This window comes from Micropterus salmoides, unplaced genomic scaffold, assembly GCF_014851395.1.
Source record: "Micropterus salmoides isolate LMB-PRFRI ecotype aquatic unplaced genomic scaffold, ASM1485139v1 Ms_hic_scaffold_15, whole genome shotgun sequence".
NCBI classification, from domain to species: domain Eukaryota; kingdom Metazoa; phylum Chordata; class Actinopteri; order Centrarchiformes; family Centrarchidae; genus Micropterus; species Micropterus salmoides.
In genome coordinates this window covers 10,670,037-10,692,616 of record NW_024040596.1, presented here as the reverse complement: position 1 = coordinate 10,692,616, position 22,580 = coordinate 10,670,037, and the positions used below count along the sequence as shown (strand labels likewise).

Below are 22,580 nucleotides of genomic sequence, written 5' to 3'. Positions count from 1 at the left end.
TTTGACATCTCATTATTTCCTGTCTGCTATTTGAAATGGACTAGTTCACTGTACTGTGATCCTATGTGGGGAGTGTAGAGAAATATTCCACTGATAGACAACGGTATGTGCTATCGAATTATGTCATACCCTTCATGCAGGGGCCTCAACAGAACAGTAGGAGTCAACAGCTGCAACAAGGATCCACCACTACAATGTTATTAATGTTTACTAATAACTTTTCTTTCTTCATAAAAAATATTCACCAAAATGACAACAGAAAAAAAAAAACATGAAATCAAAATCAAAAAGCACACGTAAATCAAGAAGTTACATAAATATATGTATGTATTAAAGTCTTTCTACACCAACTTTTTAAGACAACTGTGAAAATAAATAGCATGTGACGACTACAAACAGTATACAAACCTGAGACTACACTGGATATGTGCTGGTGTTGCTGGTGTATATCTATATCTATATATCTATATATCTATATATAGATATACACACACACACACACACACACACACACAGTACCTATTGTACATTAAATCCTCAAATTGTTGCAGAAGCTACAGCAGTCAGTTTAAAATATTGTGACACGTGTTACAATACTCACTAAATACACTTGCTTCAAAGTATTAAGCAAATAACATCAAATCACTGTATTCATGGAATGTATTAAGTATCCCAATTAAGGTTCCCAGGGCACGTTTTCTCCTCATGGTCCCAGAAGGGAGGAGATCTGGAAAAGAAACAACACAATTATTAATTAATTTAATTGACAAATATAACCATTTGACTAATATGTTGACTCTCAATGTTTGATTGAGATCTGCTGACAGACTGTATGAACCTTCAAATCTTTCTTACTGCCTTAACTTCTTAAATGACTTTTCCTAAATGACATAAACCACTCTGGATGAATGAATTGTGCCTTTCTTAATGACTCGATAAATAACAAATTAATAAATCATTTGTGCCATGAATAACATCAGACAGATGAAATGCACAGATAATTAAATTAAATTAACTAAATAAATCATAGACTGAATGACAAACAAAATGATTTACTGAACAGACTTATGAACAAATGACTAAATTATTGTAAATAAAATTCCATACTTTAATTAACTTAACTTTAATTACGTATAAAAGAAAAATAAACAATTTTACTAAAAACTTCCATTAACAGGGAATGCAGTTTCCCAGCTTACATGTATAAAGTAAGGCACTGCTCTTTCAGCTGCCATTGGGCGCTCTGCTCTTGCTTCGTCCACCAGACGGCAGTGTGGCACCAGAGGTCTGAGCTGGGGAGGCATGGGGGTTGGAGTTCTTTGATGTGGAGGAGCTACACTCTGACGGAACTTGTTCCAGGTTATCAGAGAGCAGGGCTTCTTCATTGTCTTCATCCAAAGGAAACACTCGTTGCTCCCAGGGTGCCTGAGGCTGCCGGAGGACAGAGGGCATATCATGTTACAAGTACATAATATACACATGTGGAAATTGAATACATTTGAAAAGGTGGCATGTTTTAGAGTTTAGTAAGTACTATATGTATCACTTTCAATAGACCCAATTATAAGAATGTAACACATTTGTCAAAACACAAATTATGCACTGTGCCTAACATGTGCTTAACATTTTATAAGCTACATAAAGGATGCAACAAATATTCAAATGTGAAATAATGTCCAAAACTCCGACAATTGCTCTTCTCGTATCCATCCCTTCATTGAATTTAGACTTCAAAGGCTGTATCGTAGGTGTGCATGGCTCTGATGCCTGTTTAAAAAAAAAGGCTGCACTTGAATCAGGGTTTGTATGGGTTCTGGAGTGCACAAGAAGTGCAAAGCAGTGAAGCAGGGAATATTTGTGGGGTGCAGAAGGTTGATTAGGATAGTCTGGTTTAGTAGCGACTCATTCCTTCTCCAATCAACGCAGAGCGGTAACAGAGCCCTGCAATCATCAGCTGGAGCGGAGTGGAGACAAGTGTATGTGTAGGCCCCCAAGGGTCCATCTAGGCTTTATAACACACACAGTATGACTGGGTAAGAGCATTGATTAGTCTGCTACCCATTCTTGCCACGCTATACTCTCTCCCTCCCTCTTCTGAAGCACAAACAAAACAGGCTTATCTTCTACCGAAAATAATTTCCGCAACATTCACTTCAGTATTATCAACTTTTTTTGAATTGGGTTAAATCTGTTTGTATTATTTATAGCTTAATCCTTTTATCTTTTTAACCTATAACCACTAGTCCAGGGATAGCAGACGTAAAATAGCATTTTGGCTAATTCTTGCACATTATATATTTATTTATGTATTATTAGTGTGCATTGTCCCTGCTAAATAAACCTGAAGAATGTAGGGGTTGAAGTGCAAAATGATCCTCTGCAGGTCATGCTATATACTTCTCAATCCCCTCTTTTATAGTGGCTATAAGCAAAGAAAAAGCACATTACCTCATAAGGTCATCTTATTTTACCTCTCTGGGCCTTTTGTTATTATTTTGATGTCACGGGACGAAACGGGGTACTAGGATCCTTGACCCACTCTAAACATAGACTCATTATTGTTTGATTTTAATGGTGGCAATCCAGGAGCAATCTCCAGTGCAAAGTCCATTTCACGAACTAGAAATTGGCATCGGTGTAAAGAACAGTGACCCAAGTCAGCAAAATAATCTTGGGCAAGGTCAGGGTTGGAACAAATACCCCTTAAGCCCTAATGTAATTAAAGACGAATAAACTCAATGTAATAAAATAACTGGACTCATTACTGCCTTATAGGAAATCCAGTCTAGTATTATTCTGTTTTTCATTGGTTATTACTTTATACTTGTTCCATTGTTTTTATTATTTGCATACAATTACCGTGTGATATGCGGCCGCTATGTTGGAGACAGAATGAAAACAAGTTTTGATGGCATCACAATATAACAGCCTATAGAAAATTGCTGTGTAGGACTCAGCGCGAGATCCCTTCTATGGCACCTGGATCATCATACTCTTGATATTCAGAGTTTGTTTTGGAGATTTAAGGTTTCAGCTGTGGCGATTTTGATCTCACCAGCCACTCCTCTGAGCTTTGCTGCTCATCGGTATCCAGCTGAGCACAACTCCACTCCACAGAGCTCTCCTCTCCTGATGTGCACATCCCGCCCCCACTGCCTGACAGTCTGCTGCCAGATCTGGAGTGAAAAAAAACAAACATACCCCATGAAACTTCACTGGGAAATTACTCAACATCCTACTTTCAGAACGGCTATATTTTATTTGCACAGAGATGAACAAAACCCAAGTCTGCAATAGTTGCACTGCACAGGCAGTTTAGGATTATATCCAACTGTCAAATGCATCTCTTTATTTTGTTCTTCTGATAAAAGCAGGAAATACTGCAAACACTGCCCGACATTTCTGATGTTTGACAAAGCTATTCTATCCTCCCGAACCCACCAGACGCACGCAGTTCACCTTGTCACATCGTATTCAAATGCAACAGTTTTCAACACTGCATTTGTGAGCCTGTGTGTGTTCTTCCACCTTTTAGGGTGTCTGCAGCATTTTCTCTTTCCCCAGGATGGCCAGCGCAATTTCTCTCTCTGCTCTAAGGGCAGGTGTCTCTGGGCAAAGACTTCGTCAATGAGATCCTCCACCTGAAACACACACACACACACACACTAATAAGGATGGTGTTTTCTTCACAAATCAAAATAAATAGCTTATATCCAAAGGGATGAGACACTACCTGCCCCTCCTCATTGTCCTCCTCCTTCTCTACCTCTCTGTTCATCAGAAATGAGGCGTCAATCACCCGCCAACTGCAAATAAAGAGAGACTTTTTGAGGCTATAGACGATGATAGTGGACAGTGTGCACAGCTTCCGTCTATTTCAAATTTTGAGTAAAAGCAGTGTGTTTAATCACAGCCATTTAATGATGTGATAGATTGGCATTAAACTCCCTTAAAATATTAGACAAAATAAATAAAGCACAATTTTTACATAAAATGTACTTTATTATGCATCATATTATACTGAGTACCTTCTAAATCAAAGGTGCTGCAGATGGATCAACAAGATCAAACCCCAAACAGCTTAAAGTGGTCATATTATTCTAATTTTCAGGTTCATCATTTTGTTTGGGGATTGTACCAGAATAGGTTTACGTGGTTTCATTTTCTACTACATACTGTTTTTGCTGCAGCTCATCTTTTCACCCTCTGTGTTGAACACACTTCGTTACAAGACTACAAGATTTTTGTTGGGAGTTGCACATGCGCAGTACCTAGTTAATTAAGAACTACTAGCCAATCAGAAGCAGAGTTGGGCGGGCCCTGAAAAGGCGGTAAACATGGCTTCGGTTCAGTACCAGCTTAGCAACATAGACAGGAGCAAGAGTTTCAGAGTGGTGAGTTATTAATTTATATAAATTTATCTTTCATTCATAAAGTTATAACTGAGCTCTGTCTCTACAACTTTATGTGCACTGACTGCCTGGAGGGTAACTAATGTTTGGAAGGGAGAGGAGAGGCAGCAGGCGGATGTCTTGTCACTGTGTACTACAGCTCAGTGTGTTTTTCCACTGGCATTTTTGAGGGTGTGTCTGACTAGCCGCTTGATGAGCATTATGACACATGTTACCATGTGACGTCAAAAGAAAGAGGAAAAAAAGGCTGGACTACAAATGAGCTGTTTTCAGGTAGTTCAGAGCAGAGTTTTCTGTGGGAGATGGGAACTCCCTTTGGGGTGGACTTTGGGCTTTTTCACTTTGCAAACCTATTACATGGACAAAAAAGATATATAACTTAATAAAGGAGAAGGAAAAAGCATAATATAACCTCTTTAAACATGTTTAAGGAGAGGCATGATCAAGAAGTTGTGATTATTTTGGGGGGAAACAATGAAAACTCACAGCTTATTTCATGTGCTGTTAGTCTGACACCATTCATTTTCAAGAAACCAAAATACAAAACCAGGAAGAATTCTATGCCAATTCCTTTAGAGTGAGTTTTGTTCCATACCTGGGTGTCAGGATGTCTTTGTACTGGAGCTTTTCCACTTTAGCCAGTGACATGGGGATGACAATGTTGTTGATGTTGTACACGCTCTCTCCCTGCCGTTTGCGAACCAAGCCCTAAAAAGAAAACAATGGCAAGAGCAACATGACAATTGACACCAATGAATCTGAAGTGTTCTTACATTCAGAGTCAGGCTTTCAGTAGAGACTGTGGGTGGTGATGGCGAAATGGATAATACTATGCCTTTGGTGTGAGAGATCCTGGTTCGATCCCCCACTGTTACCCATCCACCATTGTGTCCCTGAGCAAGACACTTGACCCCTAGTTGCTCCAGAAGCGTGCGACCTCTGACATGTATAGCAATTGTAAGTCGCTTTGGATAAAAGCGTCAGCTAAATGAATAAATGTAATGTAGACTGACCGGCCTTTTTCACATTTCACTCATATGCACATCAAGTGATGTTTTATAATTTATGTGGTGTGTTTTAAGTATTATTTCACTTATTTCACTAACAAACTCACAATCTGCACAATTCTGCAGCTCTGATGATGAGCATTGAGTACTTGTCCCTGTTCTCCTTCAGCCTACATATTTCATTCACATAACATAACAAACACACAAAGTCCACAGTCATGCTTTGCGCAAAAATAAGATGCTAAAAATATGTATTCTAGACCTGCGCTTCGATTAGCATATTTGGGTTTTGTTTTTTTGTGGCATCTGGAAGTGTACAAGTTTTAGACCTTGAGAGACCTTGAGACAGAGGAAGTGTTTTGAAACTGAGGCCATTTCAGTCCTTACCTCATCAAAAGACTAATGCTGCTTTAAGATTTAGGTTAGGGGGTTTTGGCATTACTGTATATCAATGAGGGTTCTCACAAGTGTACACATTCAAAAATGTGTGTGTGGGTTACCTGTGAGGCCTGCTTGTGTGAAACCTGTGTGCAGCTCTCCTCCAGCACTTCATCAGAACTGTCCTCTGGGTCACAGAGCTGGTACACGACATCTTCCTCATCTAAGTATCACACACACACCAAACTAGCTGTAGCTGTTTAGCTGTAACAGACCCTAAATCATAAAGAAGCCTTTAGACCTTTAATATTAATATAATATGGTGGTAAACTAATCAGATATCTATTCAGATTTATTTTTGATACATCAAATAGAATTTTAAGATGTCTGTGTTTACCAAGAGCGTTCACTATGGCCATTTAACCACATACTAATTTACTGTAAACCTGGGTGAATATACACTTGCAAACACACACCTTCTATCAGCCTGTGGATGTGTCTTCTCTTCCTTTTCCTCCGACTAGCTCTCCTGTGTTGACTCTGAGCAGAGCCTGCCATCCCGACTGGCGAAAGACCCATAACTCTGCTTTTATGATGCCTTGCATGCTGCTTGTATTTGTGACCTAGAGTAACACACACACACACACACACACACACACACACACATAAACTGATTTAACATACCACAGGAATTTCCGTTCATTTCAACCTACCCGTCAGTGGGATTTTACGCTTTGGTTAAAGTGTACAAAAGCTAATCCTTAACCATTAGTTGTATTATTTTGGCAGGTGACTGCCTCTCAGTTTTCTGTTCCTTGCTCACATCACACCAACAGTTTTATTTTGAAGTAATCATAGTGGAGATAAATTGCCAGCCGAATGTAACAATGTTGAATCTTTTCTTTTTTGCTTAACTAGGTTAAGAAATGCTGAAATCAACTGTACTAAAGACACTGTTGTGTTTTTTAAGCTCTTGAATAGATATTTTCTTTCTTTACACCTTGCAGCATTTGCTCAACAAAACACTGCCTGCAAGGGCTACAAAAGTTACAGGTGCACACAAATGCTAGTATTGTTGAATGGACACAGCAGCCAGTTTCAAACAAAACTTTAATAAGTTTCTTTGGGAGGACTGATGTCTGGGATCCACCTTTTATATCAGTAATACAATACATAATTTGTGTTATAGTGCCTTTACTCTCTATTCTTACACTGCAGGAACAGCTACCGTAGTTAACAATTAATCAAGTCACGTCATTAGTCATTATTCTCCAAATCACTTGCCCATATTTCCATCCCCGCTTGCTTTGACTGTTTACACAATCTCATTCTATTTTAGCTATGATAAGAGGTTTGTTGCCATGTGCCAGGCTATTATTTACATTTACTTGACAGACTTCTGCTATTGACAAAGGGGAATGACATCATTCAAGCTGACAGGCAATTGACAGTTTGAAGTGGTAGGTGAGTTGAAGTGGTAGGTGAGTTCTACTACATCACTTCTTGTCTCTTGTTTTCACCTCACCTTTGTATGTAACACAGACACAGTGTTTAGTCAACCTTCCCTGCATAAACAGGGAATCTTCTAAAACCATTGGTTGCTTCGGATCATCAGTCCATGTGAGCAAAGACCATTTAAAGGACTAAAAAGACAGCTGACAGAGGCATGTAAGTGCAGAGGTAAATGATCATTCATTAGCTGCACACTAATACACAAAGACACATATCGACATTGATGAAATACCAAATGATTCCATTTCTATCTACTGCTCAGTCGGGAGCCTCATACAGACTCAGTGGGGTATCTGACATGCTAGGAGCCACTTATGATGGTACACATAGAGATAACAAGCAGACACAGCGGTCGACTTTGAAGTAGCCATTTTAATCACAGTGATATTGTTTCTATTCAGTAAATACAACCAAATAATTGTCTAAACAAGATGATTTGTCAGTTTATAATAATTATTCACAAATTATTAAATATATAAACTAAAAAAGTCATTATTTCAGTTAAAGGGGCTATATGTAGTTTTTTAATGAAATTAATCACTTTTTTACTGCTTATTTATGAAAGGGTTGTAACCTCTCATAAAAATGAACCATTTGCCGGCTTTCTTAGTACCCTTTATGGTATGGTGCTTCCTATATGAAGACATCAGATCGGATTTTCTGCAATTCCGTTGGTTTACGTAGGCTATGATGTTCATGCTCGCTCTCAAGCCTCTTGCCTTTTGATTCTGAACTCTAGAATGAGATTGACGTCGGGCTAAAACACGGGTCAACATCTAAGGCATTTTGAGTCGTGGAGAGACCTCTGCTTTGTTTTGGATATAAAAATTGACACAGAGTTGGCTTTGGACAGGTAAGCTAACATTACTTCAAAGCATGTGAAATATATTGTGATTTTTAGCTGGCTCAAGATAGATAATGTTAGCATGCCGGCTATCGTCGACCAGTTGCTAGCGGCATCCATTGTAAATGCGATCCATTTTACTACCCTGTGTACCGTTATTATGTCAAAGTGTTGATTTTAGCGTGCAAGAAATGATGTAATGGTACAAAGCAAGTATGGAATTATTTCTTTATGCTAGTCTATAGTGATGCAAGGCAGGCGCAGCCAGCTACGTTAGCACGGATCTGCAGTTTTTTGCTTCGTAACATTCAATTTAGATTTATTGTCGTTTTACCGATAATCAAGTACACAGCTTCTTCATCGGTCTGAGTCGCTGTAACTTACGTGACCCACATAATATACAATAATGCAACATAACGGTGCAGGACAACAACACAGTGGGAGACCCATTCATTAAGTTACAGTAACATTAGTCAGTACGGTCTAACTGTTATACTTAAGTGTGGCAACAATCTCATTTATAATACTCAGTCTAGCTCACTAACTGTTTTTTCATTATCATCCAATACATTTTAGATATGCTGATACTGCTGAGCCTCTCTGGTGAAAGATACACAACACTGCCATGCAGTCAATGTAGCTTTAGCATGCAACAAGCATGGATTGTGCAAGCTCATGAGTTCGAGCACACGAAGGGGCACATGCTTGGAAACGTAGTGGCTGCAAGCTAAAACATCACCACCCGAGGCCACTGAAAACTACACATGGCCCCTTTAGAATGTACATTTTTTGCTAATAAAACTAATATTGTTATTTGTTTGTTTTGTTTACAAATTATATGTTAACAATAATTTTGAATGCAAAGACAAACACCAATAAATGAGGCACAAATGATTTTCCTCATGTCTCGTCAAATTGCAACCAAAGCGCCACCAGTAATGTAGCTACAGTAATTCTAATAAAAGGCACCACTGAAAGGTTTCTACTATGAAGCTTCAGTGTTGACTTTGCATTAACATTAAATTACCATTAACTTCAAAAACAGACTTCATTGCAGCTCCGCCACAGCAAAGAGAAGTGGATCAAAAGCCAGTGAGGCTCCATATATGTTAGATGAATAACAGGAATGCAGGTGCAGTCTTTTAAATGTCACCTCTGCCTTCCTGTCATATTACTCATCAGCTGGCTATGACGTCAATACAGCCGGTTACAGTCATGAATGAGTTTTGAAAGTGAGCGTAACAAAGTGAAATACATGTAGAGCTAAAGACTGAGCAGAACGTAAGAGAGTAAAGCACCATAGAACAGAACTAAATATGTAATCAATCCAGTTAAAGGGCAGGATCTTACTGCTGTGCAGTGGTGTGGAGCTCCGTCTCTTGTAGTGTGCTGGACTGGATTGTGGGACGTTGATAACCAAAGGCCTTTGGGACCATTCTTCTCTGGCCAGGGCCCTCTTTGAGTGGTGGGACAGAGGAGCGTCTGTAAGAAGACAATACAGCAATCTAGCATTTTTATGATCAATTACTCGGCACATCTCTAAATGCAAGCATGCAATCAAGGGCAACAAACGCCAGCAGTGTATGACGTGCAATTGTCAATATGCATTAAACCCTGAAAAACAGTGATTGTATCAAATTTGCCCCCTGGAGTAACACATGTCAGCTACCACTACTTTTGTGTGGCAAGTCCAGTGTGCAACTGGCACCTCAGAGAAGGCCTACCGTGTCAAATATATAGACAATAAACGAGTGTTTTGAACTACAACAGCAAATTAATCAATATGAAAAGGACACTCAAGTTTACTCGTCTACCAACACGTTTTATATTGTTGTGAGGCCCATGTTATGTATTTATGGCAATGTTTCTCCTACCAAATGAAAGAGACAGCACAGAGTGAGGTGTGGCGCTGGGGGTCCTGGAGGACAGGGCCCTACTGGAGCTGCAGTCAGGATCAGAGCACAGGACTACAGGATCACAAGACGTGCAACATGAACAGGAAGATGATGAGAGAGAAAAGGAGAGGGCAGACGTGGACTTCCCCAAGTCCTGAAGCACAAGAAAAAGAGAACAAGAGACAGAGAAAGTTATTTCTCACATTATACTAAAGGTCAATGGAGTTTCTTTAACTACAGTAGTAACTTTCTCTCTGTGTTTTGTGTGAGTCATGAGGGTTTAAGGCACTCTGCTGGGAGCACACCGATTAAAGTAAGTTGCTTTCTTTGTCATCTGGCAATTTCACAATGGTGGTTGCTTGGTGTTGCTTTGCAACCTGGGATCGATGCTAGGATGGCAGTATTCAACAAAACGTTAAATCTTTTGAAATATTCTGATTGGGCATCCAGTGGTATGTCGACATTTCACAATGTTGGATCTGGTTTCTATGTTTGTAGATGAGCTAAAGACTATCTAGTTTAGAGATTATGAAACTGGGCTCACCCCTTATGTTCATATCATATACCATTGATTTATCTTTGATTGTGTAGCACTGATTCCGCAGTGGACTGCTAGCTCAAAATAATGAGCTGAAAGATGGTAAAAAGATGGTTGGTTGAGAATTCAACGTGGATTCATCAATAAGAGCAAATGCTTTTACACCTAGTCATTTGATTACTGTAGCAGCTTTAAATAAAGATATCACAAACAAAATGCAAATCAGAAATTGAAGTATTGTATATAATTGCACAATGATGAGTGTATGAATTCTTAGTGGGACTTTATGAAGCTAAGCCGGGCATGGCCATCCACTTGACACACACCACTATCACTAGCCCCTGGTTTTACTGGCAGTGAGAACATAGCACTATGCAACGTCCCCGGGCTAAATAAAAGGCAAAGCTTTAAAATAATCACATGCACTTGTTTATTTGAAGCAAGTCCAAGAGATATTATGGTTTAATTAAAAGCAGGTGTCCGGCTTTTAACATTAATTCCGGTTTAATGTGAGGAACTATTTTAGTAATACTGAATTCCACCACTGAAGCCTGACTATGAGCAACTGCTTTGACATGAATACATGAATACTTTTATTTTAATTAAACAAATTAATACATTTACAACTGCTGCACATTGACACACTTACATCAGACTTTCCACATTTATTATAAAACCCAAAATGGGTGTCCAATTGGGATTTATAAGTGGTGCACTGTTATGAAGTAAATTTGGGTGCCATAGTGCCAATGTCATCTTTATTACTGTCATCCTCAAAACAGAGAGGAGGAAAAATGCAAATGGGACTGATGTATTTTATGAAAACAAGATAACTGAGATAAAATCATTATTGTACCGCATTCTGTTTTGCAATGATGCTCTCGTCTTGCCTTGTGTTATAAATCCAAACTCACTCTCAGGCCGTGGCTCGTTTAGCTCAGCTCGAGCCAAGATGACAGGGGGTTTTAACTGCTATAACTTGCTATTCACCATTATTATCTTATGCCTACAGCGTTTTACACTGCATAAACTACATATTATTTATACTTATTTATACTTGTTGTCATCCTCTTGTGCTCTAAGATGCTGTTTAAAGTTAATAATGCTGGATTACTATGCCTTAGTTGTTTCATTGGCTATTTGGGATTTTTGTGGCAATGCAATTTTTAAAAAAAATGAAGCATTCATTTTTTAAAAGTTCTATAAATGCTTGATGTTTCCTAAGTCAATGAGTAATGGAGTTATATAATCATGATTAAGATTTGTGCCTTACTGTGTTTTAGCATCCCTCCATTATCTCCATCTGCTTACAATGCACACGGACTTGGGCAACACTAATGAATAGACACATTTATATCCCTGTGGGGAAATTGATAAGAATAAGAATATAGTGAGAATGTAGGAGTAAATAATAAAGTAAGGTAATAATACTAACTGGATTCGTAAATGAAACAGCAAATAATCCCAGAAATAGAGACAGAGCATCTTCAGGGACAGACTTCCACTGTTGAACGGGATGTGTATTCTGTTTATTATCACATTTAAAGTTGAATGTCAGAGAGAATGCCCATGCAGGCTTTGAGAGCTGTGTATGTGTAAATGTTGCAAATGGACAGAACAGGGAAATGCAGGAGACTGCGTGTGGCCTACCTGTGGCCTGCTGCAGTTGTAGGTACTGAAAGTGAACAGCCTGGGCTTATGGTAGGTGACCAAGGGTCGGGCCCGGGCACACACACACGACACATCAGCTTTGAAGAGCCTCTTGGTCCCCGGCCTCCTTCTCTTGGAGCTACCAGGCGCAGAAACATCGTCTCCTATCTGACCACTGTGGGGACGAGATCAGATGAGGTCATATAAATGTCAGGGATACGATTCATGCTAAGAGGACAAGTGCTAAAAAAAAAAAAAAGGTATTGTTGGTCTTAAATCTTGTGGACAAATAACAACCAGAAACAACAAATACCTACAACATACTTGTTACATGCATAAACAAACAGAATGCCTTTTCATGTGGCTTTTATCTTCACGGCCAGACAGAGAGAGTTAAAAAGGCAGCAGGAAGGAAAGATATGAAGGGATGATTCAAGGCAGGCCAGATGGTGGGGACCGACCAGGCTGTTTCACTGGGTTATATTACAAACACAAAAATGCTTTCAAAGTGACTAGCCCCCAAATAGGCCTGGGAAAACTACTGAGCTCAACATTACACAATGACTTAGTGTTTCAATTCACTGCAACTCATGAAACATGCAGAAAATCTGATTGTAGGTGTGACAATCTTGCAGTGCCATTCTCAGATAGTTGTAGAATAATATGGCTGTGTGTGTGTGTCTGCATGTGTGTGTGTTCTCTACCTTGTGAAGGCTCTCGTGCCTTTCCAGGTGTGTGTTTGTTTAGACTGTGGTGAAAAGCCGAGAGGAGGCATCAGACTGTTGACAATCTGGCTGAGCTGAGCACTCTGCAATGAAGACATCGTCCATTTAATTAATGCTTTTCCCAAGAGACAAATTAAACTTTAGTGTGAAATACAATCCATCTCTCTAATAGTAGTGAGCGAATAAGCACTCTACATCCAACTCCCACAAGCGTACTCCGTGATATAATTTGCTTTATGTATGGACAGATCAGACTGATAAAGATGAGGATGCTGTGTGACGTTGGATTCCCAAATAATTGATGATAATTTTATTCAAGTACCTCTCTGCTGTCCGCACTACCAAGGTGCAAATTTGGTGCAGCACTAAAGGATTATTCTGGTTCTTTCCAAACCTGTGACTTTTTTACTTTTATAAAGATAGACTATTGATGCTTATTAATGATTTAAGATTCATTTAACTTCAAAGTTTGATGTGGCTGAAACGCACCCACTTCCGCCCAACGCACCCAAAGTGCTCATTTTAAAGAGGTCATATTATGGTTTATGGTTTTTTCCCCTCTCCTTTATTGAGTTATATATCTTTTTTGTGCATGTAATAGGTTTGCAAAGTGAAAAAGCCCAAAGTCCAGCCCAATCTTCCCATCTCCCACAGAAAACTCTGCTCTGAAAACAGCTCGTTTGTAGTCCAACCTTTTCCCTTTGATCCCTGTGACGTCACAATGCACCTTACAAAAAATGGTGGAAAAATACACTCGTCCACCTGCTGCCTCTCCTCTCCCTTCTAAACACTAGCTACTCTCCAGGGAGTCAATGGACAGGAAGTTGTTACTGTGATGTAGAGCTCAGTTATAACTTTATGGATGAAAGATACATTTGTTTCAAATTAATAACTCACCACTCTCTTGCTCCAGTTGCTAAGCTGGTAAGGGAATATACAGCTGATCCGAAGCCGTGTTTACCGGCTTCTCACGACCCACCCTACTCTGCTTCTGATTGGCTAGTAGTCCTTAACTAGGAACTGTGCATATGCAACTCCCAACAAAGATCTTGAAGAGGTAAGTTGCTTCACTCCATAGCTAAAACGAAGCATTCAACACACAGGGTGAAAAGAGGAGCTGCAGCAATGTGCAGTATGACAAAAATACGGTGTGTTTTGAAAATGAAGACCTGTTCTGGTATAACCCCTAAATAAGATTTTGAACTTGGAAATGAGCACAATATGACCTCTTTAAACAGCACATGTCTACATCCACTGTCCGACTACAAACCATAACGGAGTGGAAAGCTAAATATACGGTGTGCACACAAAAATACACACTTTTAAAAGCATCTAAAGAACAATTATTGAAACTTTTATTTGTGGCTCCAAACATTAACTTTTGGCAAGGTGAATAAAGATACACAGCTGAGGTTGCCCCTCACCACATCAGCTGGTGAAGCGCATTTTGGCATAAAATTGCACGAGTATCTGCCTGCTCAGACTAATTTCTTAGTGAATATGCAAAAAGAAAAAAAAGGTTTCAGTTGGGGGAGGTGTTCACATACTCACTGAAATTACTACTTTTTTAAACTACAACATTTTATACATATTCAAATGCACATCTAAGTACAATGTTTAAAGCCATTAAGACAGTCTGTACTGCATTAGATTAAAAGACAATTTAGCAGCATAATCTTACCCTCAACAGCTGGAAGGAGGAATAAGGTCTTTCTCTTTGAGTTGATTAAATACCTGTAAGCTTCATAAAGCAGCAGGGAATTCATGCATTCAACCTGCAGTCTCTAATTTAGCATAATAAAACACACAGGTCAAACAGCATTCACGCCTTAATTAATTATTTATTAATTATCTTCTCAACCTAGCACTGAGACTGTTCCCCATCATTCCAGGCTCTTCACACACCCGGTATTATAGGTGTGCGTGCTAGTTCGTCCCATCTACCTGTCTCTCTATGTTGTGCAGAAGGCGCGTGGGGCTGCAGGGTTCAGTGTCAGCATCCGAGGCTGTGCAGGATAACCCTGCCACTTCTCTCAGCAGGGTGTGCTGAATCCGCCTGTCTGTCAGTGGCTGGGACTCTGCAAGCACCACACCCCCCTTAGACACACACATAAATACGCAGACACACACGGACAACATGAGTTAACCTTTTACCACCCACCCCCCTTTTGGAGAGTGGTCTGCCTAACATTTAAATATATTTTAGACTATTTTAGATTTTTGGATCCTTGTAATAAATGTGGACATTTCAAGGATTTATTTTTTTACAAGGATTTTGTACAGACAGCATATTTTCAAGTTTTCAACTGCATAATAATCTATTCTTATGTTACAGTACACATGTTCATGTAACTTTTCACAGTATTTACAGTCCATGAAAGTTGGTTGCATTGCTTAATGCAGCTTTAAAACAGGACTACTACAGTTGTTAACCTTTCAATAAGATGAAACAAGAAATTCCCCGAGCACAGCAACAACAATCAGGTGCTGGTAGATAGCAGGACGAGTCTATGAAAAGTCAAACAACATAGATACTTTAGCTAAAGTGGTATTCATTTCATCAATAATATAGCAAAATTTAGCTGACCCTATATATTGTCTATCTCACAAAACTGACTTGTATCAACGCCTGACTGAAAGCCCATAAAAAATGTCCTTGATGGCTGCCAGTTGGTACATTATGTCAACTGCTCTTTAATTAAGTGGTTTCAGAGGACTTTCGTCTTACTTTGGTAGAGCGGATGTGCTTGTGGAGCTCCACCAGTTGTTGTATCCTGTTCTCGAGCTCGGCCAGACGCAGCTGCAACCAGCTCCATCTGCTTCCCAGTTCTGCTCTCTCTTCCAGCAAACGCCTCTCACAGCTGCTACTGCTGGCAGGAGGGACAGTTAGAAACCATGTTAGTAGTTTTAAGATATTGATAGGACCTCACAAGAAGATCATACTAAAATGCTTTTGAATTTGGTCCTGAATGTGGCAACATTACAAGATATTGAAAGCAGTCATAAAATCCAGTTTGGCCACTGGAGGTGCATGGTGAGGTTAGCATATGGGAAACACCGGCAGGAAAATGAAACGAGTAACAAAAAAAGGGAGGAGAGACACAAAGAGAGACAATTCACACAGTTGCACTGCAGTGCTCTCTTCTTTTGGCCTATTTTACACAGCCATGTTGCCATGTACGGTGTAAATTGTTTAGTATCCTAACAGAATGGGTAAAGGGTAGTGGGTAAGCACAAAAGTTAATCTAGGCCACGGAATAAAAAGCTGTTGGTTAGTGTGGCGTGTATCTATAGTATGTCTCCATGGCACTAGCCTGTTCAGTTAGCATGTATCTTCTGTGTGTGTCTGTGTGAGTGTGGTTGGCTGGCTATAGCCAGGCAATAGTTGCCATGGCAGTGCTCTTGGACCTTGGCTAGGACAGGGAGGGACTCCCCCACTTTACACACTCAGATACAGGACAGAGAAAGGTTAGGCCAGTCAGAAGGCAGCTAAACAGAGAGTACTTGACAATGCCCTGTGGTATTACGAGGCAGTTATTCTAAAAACTTGTTACGTCAAACAGTCAATATGTTGTCTGCTTGCCCGAGCATAATTACACCCAGTGTGTGGTCATTAGGAACTCAACCCTAAGCTAATATCTGTTTTGTTAAGGAGTACGCTCTCTCTTTCCTTCAGAGACAATGACCAGACCTGGCTGCCCTACAGCTATTTCCAACTGTATAATAAGAAAATTCCTGGAATATTTCCCAAGCAGTAGGCGAGTCAGGAGGAAAGCGCAGGAGAGGAAAGGCTGCTTTATACCTGCAAGTTTGCAAACTGCATTTTTATTTCCATTAAGATATTAACATTGCTGAGTGAAATGAGGGGTCTAGCAACGCACTGGCTCCCGTCCCCAGTGAGAAAGTATGAGGTTCCAGCGCCAAATCCTGGCTGGATAAAAGGTCAGCCTTAGCAAGTAGTTCTGCGTATACGAATTCTCCTATTTGAATAGTGTTTCTTGGCTCTTGCAGAGGTACTGGGGCTTTTGGGTGTGTCCTGCACTGAAACTTTCCAACATGTAGCCTTTCACAAATACTGCCACATAGTATATTTAAATTACAAACACAATGAAGACTGAAAGTGAGCAACAGCTGGAGGTGTGAAGGACTCCTGGAAGAGCAGTAAATGAGCAGTGTGGCCACATGCTTTCTACTAAAGTCAAACAATGTCACTGCTTTACAAGCTCATACTTAAACGCCAGCTACTTTAAAATTTTCTCAAGAAGGGCAACAACCTGTCCCTTCTCCAGCAAGGAGGTATCCTCTTCAAGGAGGAAACTGCCATAAAAACTCCCCAGGGGCAGGTTTACTGATGAAGAACAGCACATTGTTCAACAGACAAAAGGCAAGCTGACACTTCCAAGATGACTCAAGTTGGCCAAATAAAAAGACATACACACTATACACATAAAACACCCTTGGGCATTCTTGTTCTCAGTGCTAAAACACAACAAAGTTTTGTAAATGGCTCCTGTTTATTGCACTTATTCAGGAACCAAAGGAAACAAAAGAAAGGTCTAATTAGACTAAAGCCAAGACCGTGACATTAACCCTCCTGTCCTAACACTGACGCCCCTCTGGCATCCCCACATTGCTGACTAGGAAATGAGCTAAAAACATAAACTGACCATCTACACAGTTAGAAGAATAGCAGAATAATAGTTCTGGCTCAGGGCATTTCCAAATGAAGGCGATGTGCAAAGTATCTAGTTTCGGTTGTGTTTTTGTAATGCTCATCAGTTTAATTTTTTTACATGAAATAACAGGCATGGGCGGGTATCCTATTATCAGGGATGTCTGAAGCAAGTATGCAGTATATCCACCTGAGTGAGGGCTTAAATGGCCCTTATCTTCTCTATATATATTTTTTTACATTGTGTACGACCACTGAAATTCTCATACTAAGCAAGGAATAATGCTCTTCTCTAGGACGTCCTGGTGGGCAAGTGGCCTGAGACTGATATAAAGGTCCGCAGAAAAATTCCAGCTCTGATAGCCCTGTTTCTCTCTTTTTCTTGGGCTCCCTCCCTCCAGTTTTCCTGTCACTCACTACTGTCAGCCAAAAAAATAATGTTAAAACAAAAAAAAAAAATTTGTTGCAGGAGCTGGTTGTCAGGGTTTCACAGTCTAATTTTAGCCTAATTGCTCCCCTTCCCTCTATTTAATACGGCAGTGTTTCCCATGTTTATTTGTGGAGATCTGAAACAACATAAAACCAGAACAAGATATTATCTAAACTGGCAAAATATATGTGAAATTCAGATTCTAATCATTTTTGTGTGGAATGTGCAATGATAATGTTTTGTTTTGTTTGTTTTAGTGCCACAAAAATAAACACTGCACATAATCACACGAGACTTGTATGTTTTCTTCCTCGTCTGGGGCTATGCAACTCCCTTATAGCACAAGGACACAAGTACAGGAGCACAGCCCATCCAAACCACACACACACACACACACACACTTCCAAAGTATTTTTCACTAGAAGGAGGAGGAGCACAATGGCACAAAATCGCTTACAGGCCTACTGGCATGTCTGTATTGATGTCCTAGCCTGTGGGTATGAAAAAAGCTGGCTAGTCCGTTCAACGTGTTATGACTGCAGCATGGAAAGAGAAAGTGTATGTGTGCTTGCACGGCTAAAATATGTCATCACACTCTCCACAGCTGGGCGGAGAAACACTTATGACAACCTCACTGTAAACTTCGGCGAGAGCCAAGTTAAACATTCTCCCGAATTTACACCATATTTGAACCTCTTTAAAACTAGTTCCCTTTCTCTGTGTTCGCCCTGTGAACAAAAAGGTTGCCTAGGGCGAAAGTCTACCTCTGTGAACTCACCACTTGTAGGACTTAAAACGAGGCCAATGGCTCCAGCGAGAACCACAGCTGGGTTCTGGCAGCTAAATCCCAGAGAAGCACAACAAATCTCTTGGCAGAGGGAAACCACAGCAATGTTTGCAAAACGGTTCCCCATTGTTTTCTTCACCACTTGCTGGTAACTTCATATCTGTCAATGTGTGAAATGCTAACTTGATAGGGAAAATGCCTGGTTCAGGGGTTTTTAAAGCTTTTCCATTTTGTACCTTGTTTATTTAGCTGTAATAACCATCCGTGACAGGCACATCCTACACGCTGTGGCTCTAAAATACACAAAGTTCAAAATAAGAAACAGACCTGAGTTTCAAGGCGGCCCACCACTACAAGCAGAAACAAGGAAACAAGGATAATTTGCTTGCAGAGAAAAAAAAAAACAGAAACCACCCCTTCCATGTTCTATGTGTGGAAAATGGGTTTTTGAACAAGCAATGCGTCCCACTAAAAAAAAGTAACGGTAAAAAGTACAAAAGTTGGTCCCAGCCAGTAATAAATCAGTTAATGCTTCACAAAAGCTTCACATCATGTTAAAACTATATAATAAGAATACCAGTGTGTTATGGTATATTGTTTCTATTGTTCAGTTACCCTAGGAAGCATATGGCAATGTCAATCGGTCTGTTGGACCCATCCAGAACCTTTGTGTTAACCATTGCTTTCTGTAGATCCAGCTTCAGGGCTTCAGAATTTGAGTCTTGTTGCTTAGTCTGCATATTTCACAGAACACATGAAGCTGAATTTAAAGTACTTCCACTCACTGAATACTCACCCAGGAGAACACTTGGTTTTGCCGAGACTCTTCTCCTCCCCTTGCTCCTCGTCTGAGCTGCTGCTGGCCGTGGCCTCGGAGTCCAAAGACTCCTGCAGGCCTCTCAGCAATGCCTGGCTGGAGCGGCTGAACTCGCTGAGCTCTGTGAAGGACGACGAGGCTGTGGACGACTCAAGCCAAGACAACTGGGCTTTGCAGCCCACATGGGGAGGCAGTATACCAGGATGTGTGGAGTCCGGTTTGGCAAGTTGACAGTGCCTGTTCAGGCCCTCCAGCTGCTGGCTGCAGTGAAGCACGGCATGCTCCCCTAGCAGGGCTTGCAGTCTCCTCTGCAGCCTCTGAGCTCGGCTTTGCAGCCCTGCCTGCCTGGAGAGCTGCTCCTTCACGGCCTCCTCCAGCACAGCTGTGGGTGCCAGCTGGTCAGAGTTCACCCTGCCACTACAAGGCTGTACTGAAGATAGAGGAGGGCAGCCCATTCCAGCCATTGTCTCTTGTGTCAATGTAGGTGGGAGTGCAAAGAAGGGCGTGTAGCCCTGGTACTTTATCTCCCCATGGGAATATGAAGGAGGAACACTGGTAACGGTAAGAGAGGAGTGATGCGCATCACCACCATCTGGCCTACATTCAGGAGCAGCCCTGTGCATATGCAGCAGGCAAGCCTCTTGGCTATTGTGCTCAGGGACAGGGACTAAAAACATGTCTGGTACACCTGGGAAGACACAGGCCACCTGATGAGAATCTCTCAGGCCTTTATTGAAGGAAAGGAGGCTGAGGAGGGAAGCTGGGCTGGGGAAGAACACCGTCTCGCATTGACTGGCAGACGCCTGCTGACAGGAGGAAAGCACAGGGTTGGCAGGGAAGTCCAGGGGGCTCCCGGGTAGACATGAGTCCAGAGAGGGAAACAAAGACAGGTTCAGCCACATCTTCTGGAGGTCACCATCATCTGTCAATCTCATCTGAGACTCCAGCTCAGTAGCACGCATGGCTCTCCCGTCGGAGTCCATTCTGACAGAAGCAGGAGGAGAGGACAGGTGGATACCATGGCCATCTTTCAGAATTTTGGTCAGGGCCGGGGCCATGCCCCTTTCTGAACCGCTGACGCTCTAGGTAGCCAAGGCAGCAGACTTCACAGACTGCACCTTAAATCACCTGACAGTCAGAAAGACACATGTTGGTCACTTCCTCTACTGATACAAAATAAGGTCCTAAAAATAAAAGTGTTAGTCTAGTAGTACTGAATACTGAGACATTAAAAATAAATTTTGGTGGAAAAAGAACTAGTGCCAACCACCAGAGACAAACTAAAGTGATTTAAAACAGATGGGGAAAATAGACAACACAAGCGCAGCAGCTGTGGCCATGTAGGCTATACTGTAACATTAACTGGCTTGACAATGTTTTTTTTTTTATCGTTAACGGGTTAATCTTGAAGCCTCGATGTAAGAACAAACGTTAAATTACTAATAGTGAATTAACGTTAACCGTCCTCTCTGCGCTCTGTTCACCCTTTACGGGCACATATTTCGGTGCTGACACGCATATTTGGGAACATAAATTCCTCATTTTGCTCCTGCGGCACAGCTTGTTTGGGTTAACGTTAACCCTGCTCCCCTCTGTTTTATAACGCTAACGGATTAATTTAGCCGAACCAACGTTAAATAGTTAGTAGCTGTGATTCCCGTCTTGATGACAAGTTAAACAGCTGACTTACCTTTTACTTATGACGGAAATGGATGGGAGTGATGTGAAACGATAAGATGCCAAAACAACAACAGATGTTAAGTAAGTTAACCAGGTAGGCACCAGGAAACAAGGTTATTTTTTTATTATAAACTGATGGATTGTCGTTCATGGCAGGTTAGTGTAAACTAAACGAGTGAACTGTGAAAAATCAAGAGCTAGCTAAGCTGTGTCCACTAACGGACGTTAACGGTAACACCCCATAAAGTCTTTTTGAAGTGGATCTACGTTAAAACGTTAACACCACTCACCTGACCAGGAGGTGAACCGTTGACTTAACATCGTTTATTCCAGTAACTTAACGTCAAGATTTACGGCTGATTATGGCATTAAATCTGTGTTTTTTTCCTTTGATAATCCTTTCAGAAGATCGCCTCTGATTGTCTTATCTGGCTGTCCAACGGTGACCTTTATTTTGCCCAGAATATCGATTAGTCTCCCCTCCTTCAAACAGTGAGCTCCCTTCTCCTTCTTCTCTCATCAACTGCCGAGAAGACAAAACACATCTGACCGAGGAGGGGCTGGACCAGACTCATGATGCCTTCAAGACTTCGTCAGAAGCTCAGACTTGTGAGCACGCAGCGTCAAAAACAAATCCTCTTACCATAAACCATTTATTGCCCTAAACTAAATTTTCTTCGTTACATTACATTAAGAAAAGTAAGGTTTGGTTGCATACATTTCACAATTTATCACTTCTGTAGCTTGTCATTTTTAACTTAGCATCTCATAATAACAAGACCTTATTTTCAAATTGAATTTGCATAATTAAAAGAAAATTATTTCACAATTTAAAAATTATAATATCATTATAATTTAATAACTACAAAATCTAGATCTCATTATTATAAACAATTGGTGTAATTACATGGTGTCATAATTAGGGGTCTTGTAATCACCAGATACAAATCTCGCAATTACAAAATGCAGACGTTGAATATATTGTGAGGTTTTCCTTTCCATACTATGATATACATAATAAATATTGTAATTAGGCCTATTATTAGATTAAGTCATAATCTCACAAATGTGACATCTTGTCCAGTCATACTAATAACAAGATTATCTCATAATTACAAGATCTATATCTTGTGATTAAATTAAGTGATCTTGCTAAATGAAGATGACATAATTGCTGATCTGGTAATTCCCAGATCCTTAGTACAAGATGTTGATCTCATGAATATGAGATAG

The 22,580-nt window shown here is 40.5% G+C and overlaps 1 protein-coding gene across 2 annotated transcripts; it reads right to left on the bottom strand.

Annotated features, from left to right (window-relative positions):
- Window positions 1-200: 200 nt before the first annotated feature.
- Window positions 201-21,860, bottom strand: kansl1l (KAT8 regulatory NSL complex subunit 1-like). Of its 2 annotated transcripts, none has more exons than XM_038720279.1 (16): window positions 21,638-21,860; window positions 19,647-20,795; window positions 15,690-15,831; window positions 14,906-15,058; window positions 12,941-13,044; window positions 12,237-12,411; window positions 10,028-10,202; window positions 9,504-9,635; window positions 6,274-6,420; window positions 5,920-6,020; window positions 5,008-5,120; window positions 3,734-3,806; window positions 3,529-3,641; window positions 3,056-3,176; window positions 1,200-1,431; window positions 201-727 (listed from the first exon to the last, which is right to left on the bottom strand). In XM_038720279.1, the coding sequence occupies exons 2-15, from the start codon at window positions 20,723-20,725 to the stop codon at window positions 1,225-1,227; spliced, it is 2,835 nt and encodes a 944-aa protein (XP_038576207.1). In that variant the 5' UTR covers window positions 20,726-20,795; window positions 21,638-21,860; the 3' UTR covers window positions 201-727; window positions 1,200-1,224. The 2 variants fall into 2 exon arrangements, with proteins under 2 accessions (XP_038576207.1, XP_038576208.1); XM_038720280.1 differs by having other exon boundaries at window positions 15,690-15,828.
- Between the last annotated feature and the right edge of the window lie 720 nt (window positions 21,861-22,580).